Source organism: Alexandromys fortis, unplaced genomic scaffold, assembly GCF_014885135.2.
Source record: "Alexandromys fortis isolate MF-2015 unplaced genomic scaffold, M_Fortis_MF-2015_v1.1 scaffold_71, whole genome shotgun sequence".
Lineage (NCBI taxonomy): Eukaryota > Metazoa > Chordata > Mammalia > Rodentia > Cricetidae > Alexandromys > Alexandromys fortis.
Genome location: NW_026067954.1, coordinates 7,009,590 through 7,026,734, shown reverse-complemented (window position 1 = coordinate 7,026,734; position 17,145 = coordinate 7,009,590). Strand labels below are relative to the sequence as shown.

The 17,145-nt window shown below is 35.1% G+C and overlaps 2 protein-coding genes across 6 annotated transcripts in view; both read right to left on the bottom strand.

The window, feature by feature from the left end:
• Positions 1-17,145, bottom strand: part of LOC126507302 (complement factor H-like) — a 325,893-nt gene that overhangs the window by 36,402 nt on the left and 272,346 nt on the right. The gene's annotated exons all lie outside the window — the stretch shown is intronic.
• LOC126507303 (complement factor H-related protein 2-like) overlaps positions 1-17,145 on the bottom strand; it is a 133,089-nt gene that overhangs the window by 40,364 nt on the left and 75,580 nt on the right. For all 4 annotated transcript variants that reach the window (XM_050151588.1, XM_050151586.1, XM_050151587.1 and 1 more), the window contains exons 9-10: positions 9,879-10,052; positions 3,334-3,528 (exon numbers count right to left, since the gene is read on the bottom strand). In XM_050151588.1, coding sequence (XP_050007545.1) covers positions 3,334-3,528; positions 9,879-10,052 — 369 coding nt within the window. The remainder of the gene's footprint in view (positions 1-3,333; positions 3,529-9,878; positions 10,053-17,145) is intronic.

Sequence of the window (17,145 nt, the reverse complement as noted above, 5' to 3'; positions counted from 1 at the left end):
AGACTTATATCACTATCAAGAAGAGGCAATTTGTGAAAACCAAAACAAGTAAATTAAAAGAAAACTTTTTACTACCACTTTATAAAAAAATGTACAATTTCTAAGGGAATTGTGAATACCTAATTTTGTATACACAGATATGTTCTGCTCCTACCCTGCAAAAAGGAAGCTTTTCTCTTTGTGGTAAATGGAGAAATGTACAACTGATCAAACTGCAGAGAACACTGATTATTTGTTGAATAGTCCAAATACTTCATCTTCAGGACAACCTTTACACCCAAGGCTTGAAGATCAGAATGGAAGAAGGGACATAAAGACTATGAAAGCGAGAGAACCAGGATGTCTAGTGTGAGATAGTGGCTTCTACTTATTACAAGGAAACTGTATCCACATAAATCTCAAAAATATAATTGTCTAAATGAGTTCAGCACAATACCAGTTGACATACAACACATGTAGAAAATTTCTGACAATCACTACTTCTAGAAGAAGAACTAAATGCAATTAATGTTTGCTGGGAGAGGAAAATCAATTTTCCATAAGAATAAGCCTGGCCCTGATAAGTTATCCAGTCTCAAGTAATTTGGTATTAACACATTTAACACTTGTATATTTAAGCAGCACTAAATGGACTCAGTAGGTTATGTGTGCATGTGTGTATGTGTGTGTGTGTGGATTCCATGTGTTTATTAAACAATTATAGTTAAAGAAGAAGAGGTCATGAATTTAAGAGGGGTGGAAGGGGGAGGAGTCAGTGGAGGAGAGAGATGATGAAGTGATGTAAATACAGTACTCATGAACTAGAGATGCATTTTTAGTAAATTAACACATCTATCAGCTCTTGCCAGAGACACTTCTATTTGCAGTAAAATTAACTTGAAACTAATATTTAAAATTGATCAGCATGCAGAAAGTAAGAGACTGAAATGTTCATACCATTTTGGGATATCTTTATCTCATGCTCTCCTATCAAGTCTCAAGAAACACTAAAGAGGAAAGGGCAGGATGGGTAGAAGAGTCAGAAAATGTACATGACTACCAGGAAGTAATATTTTCCTGAAACATCAAGGAAGATGCATATATGAATTCTGAGTGGTTGTGGGAGCATGCACAAGGCCTATACACGTGTGAGTTAGGCCATTCCATCACAGAGGGGACTGTTAAATCAGACACTCTCCAGTGTAATACCACAAAATAAAAATAGGAAAAATTTTGCTTCTTGGTCATTAAAAAATGATGAGTACAGCTTTTCGGGTGGCTAGTAGAATGACATATATCCCTGGTTGAATTTTATTTTGCATATATGATTTAAACACATGGTATGAAATTTTCAAAGAGTAATAAAAAGCAAATTCTCAAAAATTAAAATTATTTTTAGGTGTCCTATATAAACAAAAATAATTCACAAGTATCTCTTGGGCCTCACTGGGTGTTAAGATATACTGACTGGAAACAACAATTAGAAATTCGTAAGATGAGCCATGTCATAAAAAAAATCACAGATTTGCTAAAGGAGTTGCATCCTAGATATGTAAAAAACTGTAAAATAAAATTGAAAAGAAATATTTATTTAAAATGGGTTTTTAGGTGACTGTTATTATTAGATAACATATGAAATTAAAGTATGAACTACTACCTTTGCTGATTCATTTAGAATCTAAAATGTGACTCTCAGGATTTTTAGAGAAAAACAAGTCAACTTGCTCATTTTTGTCATTGGTGCAAAATATGCAGACATCATGAATATCCACATGCTAGCTTCCTACAGAGTGAATTATAGACATGTCATAGTTCTCACCTCAGGTTTATATATTTATCTAAGAAATACTTTATAATTTGAAAGCAATGAAGATCAAAAAATTAAGGAAATGTATCACAAAAATAATACTCACAAAAGTTTCTCATGAGTAAACTGGTACAATAGAAGGCAACTGACATACATTTAAATTGATTAAACTTTTAAAGATGTATCACATTAATAAATATGAAGATTCAATAGCATGTGATTGATTGTTTCAAAGTCATTCTGAAAGGTCATGATAATATGATAATATATAAAACCAAGATGATTTTACGATGTTGGTGATCCAAAGTAAACAACACATTTGTGATACATGTAATTCAAAGATATTAATTGTTAGTCTTCTTAATATTCCAAGAAAAAAATCACAATAATATAAATTAGAAAAAGACTGCATTTGAAATTTAAAATAAATAACTATAAAATTTCTTGGGACTATATTTTAAACTTTCAAATGTTAGCAAAAAGAATATAGATAAAAATTATTATGCTGTAGTATTTATAGACTTTTATTTTGAAGATAAAGTGTGATACCACACAGTCATCAGCAAGGATATAGAACAAGAAGAAACCAGTAATGACACAAATGAATACTGCAACACAAATTGGAGAAAAAACATGAAAACTAGACAATGTCCCTGAAATCCATTTCCAATCTCACATCACAAAAGATTTAGAGACAGTTAGCATTTCTATAAAATGGGTTACTTCTTGAATATATGAATGTGTGTAGCTATTATCTTATGTGTTCAATTTTAAGCTATTCTTTTATAATTGTTATGAATCAAATGACAAAGTGGGTTCAAAATATATACAGTTTTAATATAAACAAAAGTTTACTAAATGCTTTGTTATGTTATGACCTAATATTTGTTAGGTTTGTTCATTTGGATATACACCAGTATTCATATATACATATTGAAAAGAAGCGTTTGTCCACAGTTAATACAGATGGGATGGGGAGTTGAGAGCATCTTGTGAGCTCAGAGTCAGTTACTTACTGACGCAGATGGATTTGCATTAAGGAAACCAGGCATTGTCTGTACATGTAACTGTGTCCTGACCATTTGGAAGACTGTAAGCAGAGTAACCCTGGACTCTTACAGAATGATTCTGAACATAGTTTTCTTTTTGTTGTAGAAATTCCCCATACTCCACATAGTGGAAACAACATTGCCGTAAGGATCATAAATTTACCATAAATGTTAAATAAAACCTAACATTTGTTTTTATAATAGTTAAATGAGCACGTGTGTCATTGAAAAATAAAACCAAAAGAAAATGTTTTAAGAAGTAGCATTTAAATTGAGTTTTTATAAATAAAACATACAAACAATAGAGGCATTCTTAGAGTTCCATTTTTGTCATTCATTTCACGAAGAGCTGCTCATAAAGAAAAGAAATTAGTCTTTATGCTCACAAACTCCTCTGTTTCTTATTTTTGTCATGAGAGACTTAACTGTAATTATGTATGTGTTGTCTTTCCAGTCTTTGATAGAATTAAACACGATTTAATAGAGACATTGACTTACTGCGGCATGGGACTGCAGGCTCCCACCCTTGTACAGTGCAGCGAATGTAGTCCAAGTTTGTCCCTGAAGGAGTCACAAATCCTCTGTTGCAGTGATAAATGAACTGCTTTCCGATAGGTACTGGGAAGTAGGGTCTGAACTTTTCTTCATTAACTAGACCTCCATTGAGGATTTGTGGAAAATCACAAGGGGTCACTTGCAATAAAACAAACAAACAAACAGAAAAACACTCATATCATACTTGATAGACTACTTGATCAGTGAGTTACTTTTTAAAAGATTAAAGGAACTAAATGTCTAATATGTGTCTGGGAGGAGACAAATAGAATTCAGATTGCTGAAGTATATGAGAATGTTTTCTTCATGAAATCAAGTTACAGCTTACAGCTTACCAGAGAATTGGGACAAGAATACATATTCATTATGATACCTGCTTATTCTTAATTTTAATTGGAACCGAATCTAACATGATTACATCAAATTGACCTATATTTGTACCTTCATATTGAGGTACTACATTGTTCATTATCCTTATGAATTTATATGGAATTGTGCCAATAAAATTTTCTCTTCATGTTCTTATTTATAAATAATTAGTACTTTCACTATCAGAAAAGTTTCAATTTTTTGAGGAAGTATGATTCTACTTCATGTTAACCTCATGAAATATGTTAAAAGAATTCCAACAAACACAACTGACAAAAGGACACAAATTATTTTTTTAAAAAAATTTAAATCTTTTTTACATGAAGATTTTTCTGTTTTTTCTTTTTTAACTTCTTTTTTTCACCTTATAAATTATACCAATCATAATTTCCACTTCCTCCCCTCCTCCCACTTCTCTACCATTCCTCCCACTCTCTTCTCCACCCACACCAGTCCTAAGAAGGGGCAAGGTACCCTGCCCTGTGAGAAGTCCAAGGCCCTTTCCAGTGGGAAGTTCAAGGCCCTCCCAGCTACATCGAGACTTAGGAAGGTATGTATCCAAATAGATCATGATCACAAAAAGCCAGTTCATGCAGAAGAGACAAATCCCAGTGACATTATCATTGGCCCCTCAGTCTTCCCCATCTGTCAACCACATTCAGAGGGTACAGTTTGATCCCAGGCTCGTTTAGTCCCAGTCCAGCTGGAGTTGGTGAGCTCCCATCAGTTCAGGCACACTGTCTCAGTGGGTGAACCACCCGTGGTGGTCCTGACTTCCTTGCTCATATTCTCCCTCCTTTAGCTCTTCAACTGGACCTTGGGAGCTCAGTCCAGTACTAAGATGTGGGTCTCTGTCTCTATCTCTATCCGTTGCCAGATGAAAGTTCTATGGTGATATTCGAGACAGTCATTAGTCTAACTACGGGACAAGGCCAGTTCAGGCACCCTCTCCTCCACTGCCCAGGGTCCTAGCTGGGTTCATCCCCATAGACTCCTGGGAACTCCTCCAGAGCCAAGCCTCTTGCCAACCCAAAAATGGCTCAATCAATTAAGATATCTCCATCCGTGTCCCTTATCTGTCCTTCCTCCGTCTTAACCATCCCACTCCCTCAAGCTCTCCATAACCCTCGTTTTCTCCTGTCTCTTTCCAGCATCCACTTTCCCCCTAGCTTCACCCCATGCTTCCAACTTTTGCCTGGTGATCTTGTTTTTCCTTGGGTTCACCTTATTACTTAGCTTCTCTAGAATCACGAACTATAGGCTCAATGCCCTCTGTTTATGGCTAGAATCCACTAATGAGTGAATACATACCATATTCAAATTTGGGATCTGGGTTATCTCACCCAGGATAGTGTTTTCTACTTCCTTCCATTTGTATGCAAAATTCAAGAAGTCATTGTTTTTTACTGCTGAGTCTGCTGAGTAGTATCCCCCTCCCCCCGACAGGGATTCTCTGTAGCTTTTGGAACCAGTCCTGGAAGTAGTTCTTATAGTCCAGGCTGGCTCTAAGTCATAGAGACCTGCCTGCCTTTGCCTCCCGAGTGCTTGGATTAATGGCGTGCCCCACCTCCTCCCGGCTCTGCTGATTAGTACTCTAATAGGCAGATATGTCACACTTTTCTTTATCCATTCTTCCCTTGTGGGGCATCTAGGATGTTTCCAGGTTCTGGCTATTACAAATGATGCTGCTATGAACATAGTTGAACAAATGCTTTTGTAGTATGATTGGCCATCTCTTTGGTATATTCCCAAGAGTGGTATTGCTTGATTATGAGGTAGGTCGACTCCCAATTTTATTAGAAACTGCCACACAGACTTCCAAAGTGGTTGCACAAGTTTGCCCTCCCATCAGCAATGGATGAGTGTTCCCCTTACTCAACATCCTCTCCAGCATAAGCTATCATTGTTTTTGGTTTTAGCCATTTTGACAGGTGTAAGATTGTATCTCAAAGTTGTTTTGATTTTCATTTCCGTGATAGCTAAGGAAATTGAACATGTCCTTTAGTATCTTTTGCCATTTGAACTCTTCTATTAGGAATTCTCTGTTTTGTTCAGTACCCCATTATTTTGGAGATCAGATCTTTGTCTGTTGAGGGGTTGGTGAAGATCTTCTCCCATTCAGTAGAATGCCTTTTTGTCTTACTGACTGTGTCCTTTGGTTTACAGAACCTCCTCAGTTTCAGGAGGTCTTATTTATTCATTGTTGCGCTTATTGTCTGTGCTACTGGAGTTATACATGGGAAGTGGTGCCCATGCATTGCAGGCTACTTCCCAATTTCTCTTCTATCAGGTTCAGTGTGGTCAGATTTATATTGAGGTCTTTAATCTATTTGGACTTGGGTTTTGTGCAAGGTGATAGATATTAATCTATTTTCATTCTTCTACAGTTTGACATCCAGTTATGCCAGCACCATTTGTTAAAGATGCTTTCTTTCTTCCATTGTATAATTTTAGCTACTTTGTCAAAAATCAGGTGTTCATAAGTCTGTGGATTATATCTGGGCCTTCAATTCAATTCTATGGATGAACGTTTCTGTCTTTATGCCAATAAAAAGCTGTTTTCAATACTGTAGCTGCTCTTTCTTACATTTCAAATTTTCTCACTTATGAAATGAGGCTTTTGGGCTGTGAGGTTCTCCTTATCACATATTCTGGTTTATGTGTGTCCTTTCCACAGGAAATGCTACATTTCAATTTCATTTAAGATAATTCATTCCGGACAAAACTTCATTGGGCTGACAAAAATTTCTTAAATCTTCCTTGTCCATTTAGTTTTATTTTATAAGAGAAAATTTTCAAAATTGTACTGTACATTTGGTATATAGTTTACAAATGTATAAGCTTTCTATCCTAAGAGTTTGTCTTCAATAAATTTGAGAATTACATTTTTCATAGAGCATCATTAAATAAGACTAGCTCATTGAAATTTCTCTTAAAAGGGTAATAACAAGTCACATGGTTTCAAAGAAGAATATTATTACTACCTCAGTGCAGCTCTTTGGTAATCATCCTTCTTATATGGGCATAGGATAATCTGTCTTTGACTACTTTAGTGGAAATTCCTTAAAACATACCTAGTATTCCTTAAGGTGCATGGTCAAGAGAGGTGGGCCATACATAAAATAGCCAGCTCCACCTCACTTCTTATACTTCTCCAGGTTCAGGCTGTGGCCACATCAGCAGTGATGGTTGGTTCATCTCAGTGATGACACAGGATACCAACAACATTGATTAATATATTTGCCATTTTTATAACTGTTCTAAGTAAGTACTAACACAGCTTATTTTTGATCTATCCCAGGGTTTTTTAGTTATTATTGACAAATTTCATCCCACTACAGATCCAACATGGCACACATGATAAATTTGTAGAATCTCCTCATGTAGATTCATGATCATCATCCCCTGTATTGTTCCAGCAGTGAAGTTTTATTGTACTTTCCTTTAAACAGTAAACCATCTGATAAAAGAAATAAGTAATTGAACAGATCTGAGAAGGGAGCACTATACCTTTTAAGTAGAACAAAGATATTTAATGAAACTACAGAGAGATTTGACATCTTTATTTTATGCAAGAAAACAGCATATATTCAGGTGTGAAATAATTTAAATTCAGGTAAATATAGGCCACAGACAGTCCAGCTATGTTTAGCAGATCTATGTTACAGATCTTCATTGTAGAATAAAAGGGTTTGAGGCCCACCTTACTACACTGATTGCATAATTGTGCTTTTATACCTACCCATAAGCCATGGCCGGTATTATAATGAGTAGAGGGGTTGGTAATTAATTCTGGTATTGAGAAAATTTTAGATAATATTAAATTTTCCTAAAATGTTTGTATTTATAGACAACACTCTCAACATTAATCACAGAAGTCTTTCTAAACCAGTATATTATGATGAAGGCAGAGACTTATTAAAACTCAAAGTACTTGGAATAGTGAGTATGTGATCACTGTAAAATATGAAATTACACTATCACATCTAAAATTTAAGGAATATGTGGACTAAGTGCACAAAGACATGAGAACTAGAGTGTAGTATTAATGGCTGTGAAATATCTTCTGGTCTATACAGCCATTAAAATTGCAAACACTGAAAGACTACAGACGCCACAATGAGTCTGTATAAGAATGGGCTACCAGCATCCAGGAATGTATGGATTCAGGTCTTAGGGAACCATGGCCCTCACTGCTGAAGTGTTTCATGCTGATAGATGCAGGAAAAAGTGGAGTCAGTGCCTTCGGGTATCAACTACCAGTGACTAAACCAGGTTCCACGAAAGAGATCTAGTTCAATGTTATGCAAGTGGACTGGATTCAATTAAATTCACTACATATCAAAACTCAAACTTATAAATCTGGGAAAAGAACAGGTGAGGATGAGGTGTTGTTGATAGAGTTGGAGGAATGTGAGAGAGAAAGGAGGTAGAATAATTAAAGAAAAATATATATAGTTTTATACAGTTCTCATATTTTACTGAAAATAGCTTCTTCTGTTCTTAAATTATTTGGATCTCATATATTTTCTAAAATCTCATGTCAGTTAGAAGGTTGGTTCCTCACTGCTGCTCCTATTGAGAGATGGTGTAAAGTTCAGGAGGTGCTGATCTGGTTGATATAATTCAGGCCACACTTGGGCTATGGCTTTGTGTAGTGGTATTGGGATGTTGCCATTCCTTTCTAGCTATGTTTCTTGGTGGAGAGGAGGCAACAGTTTTGCCTTCCAACTCACTCCTTGACACAATACTCTACCTGTCACAGACTTAAAATGATGGCACTAGTTGACAATAAATTCAAGTCATTGAAACTGTAAGTTACTCACTTCAATAATATTGATACAAAGACAGAGAGGTGACAGGAAGAGATCTTTGGTCACTCATTTGTCATTGTTTTTGGTGAGGGTTAAGTATGAATCTTAGGCTTAATTATGAAAAACATATTTACCATGAGCTGAACTGCTTGATAGAAATTAAGAAAAGATGGATGCAGATAATTAAAATCCTGAAAAAAATGAAGGGGGTATCACAGAAATAAAATACTCTTGACTCAAATGGCACTGTGCTGTGAAGCCACTGATATCCTTGAAAACAACTACCTCCAAAGAGGGGAACATCTTCTCCTTCTGGGATAGTTGGACTTAGTATATAAGAAACAGCCATGCTAGAATCCACTGTGTGTGAGTAGATCACAGACAGGTTCTGGTGCCCCATTGTCTGTCCATGATGAGCAGCTCTGGAGCAAGTTTGCTGTCATCAATCAACCTATGTAGAAGCTGATCTGATAGGGAACTGAGGCCTCTTACCAAAGCCATGTGAGAGTGACATGTTGGACATAGGGCATAAGCCCAGCAAAAGCTCCCGATGATTGATAGCCATGGCAGTCTCTGATAGTATCTCACTGATACAGAGCCAGTAGCCAAGCCATCCTCAATTCTGGACATCACTGAGGATATCAGAAAGGTTCATTATGAAACAAGTATGTTTTATGGGTATTTGCTGCAAAATAAAATATAACTAATTCTCCATGACAGTACTCTTACCCGATAATTTGCTAAAAATCTTTGAAAGGCTTATTCAATAGAAAAATATATGAAGCCTTTACTAATTATCAATAAAAAATCGGAAGTCAGATATCAAGGTATGAACCTGAATGATCCGAAAAGCAGGAGAACAGCTACCAGTCACATCTTATTTTTTTCATTTTTTTCTCCAAAAAGACTGAGATTCTCTCTCAAACGCACCTTAATATTTCCTGTCTCCCATCTGTGTACAGTCCTCTAAACCTCAGTGGTTTATTTTGGTTAATTTTAGCCAGTTAATAGTGGCTACCTCTGCCTCTGCCTCCAAGCAATCTTTGTCATAACACAATCAAAATATCACACAACACATATACCAAAATTTGAGTAGATGTAAATTATGAATTTTTTTCTAAAATGCGACTATAATATTTCTTAAAATCTTAATTTAATATTACTTAAAAACAAGATATCGCATAAAATATTGCTTTGAAATGTAGAGTGTTTCTAAGGGTTGCACACAGAAAAAGTCAAATATTTCCTAGTAATGTATTCCTATAATTTCAGGAGTATAGGGATTAAAGGTCTGCATAAACTTACATATACATCTTGGAGCAGGGATCCAGACATTACTCGTACACTTTACAACAGTTTCCCGGGTTGCAGGAGAGAAGCCATCTTTACATGTATATTTGATTTCATCACCAGCTCTGTGTTTAATCCTGTAAGGTGTGTAGTCACCATTTTCAATAGAAGGAGGACTACATGTCATTTCTAAAAAGAAGGATATATATATATATAAGGAAAAAATTTAATCTCATTATGATACATATGTGAAAACTGAATGATACTATAATTTGTACTGAAAGCCATACAAATGACATTTAAGGAGCTCATCTTTATATGTTTGCCATGTCAGTCAGTTTTCGATAAGTGTTGCAGCTCTGCACGGGAAAAGTAGGCCAATGCGAAGCCAGGCTATACCTACAGGTCTGTTCTGGTGGGGAATGTTTTCCCCATAGAAATATAGCAGTTCTGGACTTCTCTGGTAGAGCCATTACAGCTCTTCCCTGCTCTGTTCTGCTCTGTTCTGCTCTGCTCTAAGGGAGTTTTCCAGCCGAAATGCAGCAAATTTGCTCCTGCTCTGGTGAAAGTTATCTCTCTGTCCAGCTCCACTTTGGCAAAGAATGCTGTCACCCAAACCTCATTCAAGAGATGTATTGGAAGGTAGGAATCCTGGAGAATGGCTGTCTCTGCCAGGGTGTAAAAAGGCAGCTTCAAATTGAGCAGCTTTATATAGTTTCCTTAGCAGTAGATTTTTCTAGAGTTTAGATTTCCACAGTGAGAATTGGTAGATTTCAATCCCTGAGCTTGGAGAAGCTCAGAGATGGGTTGGATTCTAAACTGAGTGATTGGATATATGTATATATGTATATATATATAATGCTTCATGATTTTACAACTGTCAATAACTTCACCATAATCAGATTAGTTAATCCTTTCACTTTGTAATTCTTTAATTTATGTTGCTTGTTTTGAATCTCATTGCATCTATTTATTAATATTCACAGGCTCTTCATCAAAATATAGTGAAGATTATATATTCCTTCCTCTTTGTAGTAAATGTGTCTGTTGACTCACATGGGACAACTTACTGAAAAACTAAACTATATCTTTCACCTTACAGAAAAACAGAGTGCAATTTTTATACTTGGAGAAAAACAAATAAACAAAACAAACTACATCATAGACAAACCACTTGATCAGTGAATTCCTTTCTATTAATTAAAATAACTATGTCTAGAGAGTGTCCAGGAGAAGGAGACAAATAGAATTAAGACTGCTGAGGTTTATGAGAATGTCTTTTTTCATGAAATCAAGTTATACCTTGCAGCTTACCAGAGAAGTGGAAATATTTAGTAATATCTAATACTATAACTGCTTATTTATAGTTTTTTATCAGAACTGAAATCTAAAATGATTACTTCATATTGAGCTATTTTTGTACCTTCACAATAAAGTACTATATTGTTGATTGTGGTAATAAGTTTATATGTAATATTTCATTAGATTTTTCTCTTCATGTCCTTATTTATAAATAATTTGTACTTTAATATCAGAATAGTATGAATTCTTCCAGGAAGTATGATTCTATGCAATATGTTCAAAGAATTCTAAGAATACCACTGTCTAAAGTATACAAATTTCCTATGGTTTCCTTGTTCATTTTAGTTTTGTTTTATAAGATTAAAATTTTCAAGATTTTTCTGTATATTTTATACATGTTTATAAATGTATATTCTTTCAATATTAAGTTTTCTTCTTCAATAAATTTGAGAATCACACTTTTCATTTGAGCATTAATAATTTAACTCACTGAGATATTTCTTTAAAGGGTATCAAAAGATGCATGGTTTCAAATAGGAATATCACTATTCCTACAGTCCAGCTTTTAGGTAATCTTCATCCTCATATAATCATAGGATAATTTGTCTTCGTCCACTTTATGGGCACCTCCTCAAAACACACTTAATATTCCTTAAAGTGCATGATCAACAGAAGTTGTCAGAGTGGTCAGCACTTACAGCAGTCCCATTTGACACTTTATTCCTATCAAGATGCAGGTTGTTGTTCCATCACATTGTTGATTACGGCTACTAACAAAAGTGATCAATATATTTGCCAATTTTTCAACTGTTCAACACAAGTATTAGCAAGCTCATTTTTTTACCCATCTCAGAATCTTTTAGTTATTATTGATAAATTTTATCCCACCACAGATTCAACATAGCACAAATGAAAAAGCTTTAGAATCTCTTAATGCAGATTCATGATCATCGTCCAGTTGTGAATTTTTCTTGCGCTTTTCTCCAAACAGTAAACCATCTGACAAAAGAAATGACTAATTGAACAGACCTGAGAAGAGAGCACTAAACAGCTTAAGTGGAAAAATTTATTAAATGAAATTACGGAGAGATTTGTCATCTTTATCTTTACTCAGAAATCCTGAGATATTCAGTGTGCAGTAACACAATTTCAAATGTATTTATACCACAGACAGTCTTATTTAGGTAACCAGATCTGTATATTGGAACCCAACCCTAATAGGGTTTGAGGCTCAGTTAACTACATTGATCTCACATTTTTTTTGTAAACATACTCAAAAGCCCTGACTGGTTGGGTTTTCATTAGATGTAGGGGAGAGTATTAATTTTGTTATTAATATAAACTTACATAACATTGAACAGTTTTCTAAATATGTAAATCACCTCTGTGAATATTAATCAGAGAAGTCTCTCTTCTCCTGTAAACTCTGATGAAAGTAGAGGTTCATCCCATTATCCAAGACTCCAACACCAACAAGCACACTCTAAGAATATACCATGTGTCTTAGGGTTACTCCTGCTGTGATGAAACACTATGACCAAAGCAATTTGGGAAGGAAAGGATTTATTTAGCTTCTCTTTCCACAACACTGTTAATCTTTGAAGGAAAGTGGGACTGGAACTCAAACAGCGAAAAATCAAGGAGACAGGAGCTGATGTGCTGGCCATGGAGGGGTGCTGCTTACTGTCTTGCTCCACATGACTTGCTCAGTCTGGTTTCTTATATACCTGGAACTACCAGCCCAGGAATGACATTACCCACAATGAACCTGGAGCTGGATCTTATGGAGACTTTATTTCAAACAAAAATTCCTAGTTTCAGATAACTCTAACTTGTATCAAGTTGACATAAGAGTGAGTAGCCAGCATACCAGCTGAGCGAGTCAGGGAAAGAGAGCCATAGAATATTTCCTGCCAGGCAGCACATGGCCACCATACTCTCTTAAGGTCTTATGAGGAAGCAGAAACAAGGAAACAAACACTTGTCTAATAGAGGCAAAATCAAATATTATCACCTTGTCCTGTAATCATCCCAAACTTGTATGTCCAAATGTCAGCTTAAAAACACAATCAATAATACTTAGGATAATATATCCACTGGTGCCCGGCAACTCTACAACAATAGGCATTGAATATTTCACCTTAGCTGAAGCTCAAGAAAAATGCCTTAAACTGCCTGTATTAAAGGGCAGAGGTCCTTAAAGAGGAGATGAATAAATCCCTAAAAGAAATCCAGCATAACACAAATGAACAGTTCAAGAAAATGATTAAAAACTAGTTAGAACCTGTGGATATAAATAGCATCAATGAAGAAAGCCAAAGCAGGGAACTATGGAAATGAAAAATATGGAATTTGAGCAGGAACTACAGAGACCAGCTTTATCAACAGAATGCAAGAAGGAATAGAGAATTGAAGATAAATTAAGGAAATAGATACGTCAGTCAAAGAAAATGCCCAATCTAAATAACTCCTGGCACAAAACACTAAGAAATCTGGGGCACTATGGAAAGATCAAATCTAGTAATAATAGGAATAGATGAAGGAGAAGTATTCCCACAAGAAGACCATGAAAATACTTTCAGCAAAGTCATAGAATAAATTTTTCCTAACCTAAAGAAAGATCTTTCTGCCATGTAGTACAAAGAGCACCAAATATAGTGTACAAGAAAAGAAAGTTCCCTTGCCACATACTAATCAAACACTAAACATATGGAAGAAAGAATATTAAAAGCTGCAAAGGGAAAAGAACACGTAACATATACAACAGACCTAATTAAATTACCCCTGACTTCTTAATACAGACTCTAAAACCCAAAAAGCCTAGCCATACATGCTGCATATTCTAAGGGACCACAGATGTCTGCCCTCTGACTATATCCAGCAAAACTTACTATCATCTTAGATGAAGAAAGTAATTATTCTATGATAAACTCAAATTTAAACAATAACTTTCTAAAAATCCAGTTCTACAAAAGGTGCTAGGTGAAAAACCTAAGGAGGTTAACTATAGGTATGGAAACACAGGAAATAAATAATCTCTCACACTAGGAAAACAAAAAGAAATGTCACACAAACACGTACACACATGCACACACAATGCTATAGCACTACCACCAATACCACGACCAAAACCAAAATAACAGGTATCAATAATCATTAGCCATCGTTATCTCTCTATACCAATGGTCTTAGTTTTATAATAAAAAGAGAGAGATTATCATAACAGATCCAACCTTTGGCTACATCCAGGAAACACAGATCAACATCAAGGATAGGCATTACCTCAGGGTAATGGGTTTGAAAAAGATATTCTAAGCAAATTTGCATAAGAAACAAGGTGATGTAGCATCTAAATAACTAACAAGATATATTTCAAATGAAATATAGTCAGAAATGATAGGGAAAGAAACTATATTCTTATCAAAGTAAGAGTCTACTAAAATGACATTTCAATTCTTAATATCTGTGCCACAAACAGAATGGCACCAAAGTTTGTATAAGAAACAAAACTACCACTTAAATCTTATAATGACCCCACAGCAAGAGTGGGAGACTTTAATACCCCATTCTTGGCATTAGACAAGTCATCCAGACAAAATGTCAATTAAAAATATTGGAGATAATAAAAATTCTAAACTAAATGTCCCTAACAGATATTTCAAAAACATTTCCCACAAACACAAAAGAATATACTTTCTTCTAAGTACCTTATAGAACCTTCCCTAAATTTTACCGCATACACAGACTCAAAGCAATTCTCAATAGATACAAAAAAATTGAAATAAGTCTCTTCATACTACCATATCGTGAGCTGAAAGCTAGGTATAAATAACAACAAAAACACCAGAAAGGTTACAAACTCATGAAAACTGAACAACTCTTCACTGAATGAATAATGTGCCAAGATAGTAATTATGAAAGAAAATATTTTCTATGATTGAATGAAAATAAATACACAATATATGAAAACTTATGGAACAAATTGAAAGCATTTCTAAGAAGCAAGTTCAAATCACCAAAAGCCTACAAAAATAAATCTGGAGATCTCATACTACCAACTTAATGACACATGTGAAAGCTGTAGAACAAAGCAAGAGAAATCACACCCAAAAGGGGTAGACAGGAAGAAATAATCAAACTTAGGACTGAAATCAATAAAAGAGAAACAAACAAACACAAACCAATAAAACAAAGATTTGGTCCTTTGAGAAAATCATGTGGATTTTTTATTCCTCATCCAAATTAAAGGTAGAGAGAATATGAAAATTTCCAAAATCATAAATGAAAAGGGGGACAGAAAAACAGACACTAAGGAACTCCAGGGTATCCTAAGGATAGAGTTTAAGATTCTCTAATGAACCAAATTGGAAAATGTAAGTGAAATGAGTAATTTTCTTAATACATACCACTTACCAAAGTTAAAAGAAGGCCAGGTAAACAATTTAAATGAACCTATAACTTCTAGTTTAATAGAAGCTCAAATATTAAAATTCTCCAAGGCAAAAAAAAAGTTTATAGCCAAATGATTTTAGCACAGAATTTTGCCACATTTTCAGGGCAGAGTTATTGTCAATACACCTTAAATTATTCCAAAAATAGCAGGAAAAGAAATATTATTTTATGATGCTACAATTACCTTGATACCCAATGCATATAAAGGTCCACCAAAATATTAAGTAACAAATTATTTTTCCTTATGAACATAGATGCAAAATACTCAATAAAATACTTGCAAACTGAATCCATGAACACATCAAAAATCGTCAACCATGATCAAATCAGTTTCATCCCAGAGATGCAAGGATGGCTCAGCATACAGATATTAGTAAATATAATGCACCATATAAACAAACTGAAAGAAAGAATCCAAAGAATCATCGTATTAGAAGCAGAAGAGAACTTTGACAAAAAGTAAACATCCATTCTTGATAAAAGTCATGGCGAGATAGGAATACAGGAATATAACTTAATATAATAAAGGTGTTTTATAGCAAACACATTGTCAACATCAACGTACATGGAGAAAAACTCAAAGCACTTCCAATAAAATCAGGAACAAAACAAGGCTGTCCATTCTATATATTCAACATAGTGCTATTCAATATAGCACTTGAAGCCTCAGCTAGAACAATAAAACTACTGAAGAAGATCAAGGGAACACAAATTGAAAAAGGAGTCAAAGTATCTTTATTTGTAGGTGGTAGGGTTTTTTTTTTTATTTTTTTATTTTTCGAGACAGGGTTTCTCCGTAGCTTTTTTGGTTCCTGTCCTGGAACTAGCTCTTCTAGACCAGGCTGGCCTCGAACTCACAGAGATCCACCTGCCTCTGCCTCCTGAGTGCTGGGATTAAAGGCGTGTGCCACCACCACCCGGCTGGGTGGTCGGCTTTTATACATAAAGATGTATAAGATTGTATGCACAAGTGACCCTAAAAATTCCACCACAAAATACCTACAGCTGATAAGCACTTTCAACAAAGTATCTAGATACAAAATTAACTCATAAAATCAGTAGCATTCATATACACAATGACAAAGAGAATGAAAAAGATTCAGGGAAACAGTACCTTTCACAATAGTATAAAATAATATAAAATATAATGGGGCAACTCTAACCGAAAAAGTGAAAGACTTTTAGAGATTTGCAGATGGCAAATGAGAAGAGGAAAGTATGCTCTTGGGCTTTGCTTCCTCAGGACTGAGATGCCACCACTAAAGACTTACTGTCACAATGCCACGAAAAAACTACTTTTCTAGAGTATGTGAATATAGAGGGCACTGACACAGAAAGCTAACATACACCTACAAATGATCCAGGAAATCAATTTTCCAAGGAAGAAAATCAAGCTGTACCCTGGTGTATCTCCTATCAACCACAGCAATGACAAACAAGGCTAGATATTCTTTTTTTTTAAATTTATTTATTTATTTATTAAAGATTTCTGTCTCTTCCCCACCACTGCCTCCCCTTTCCCTCCCCC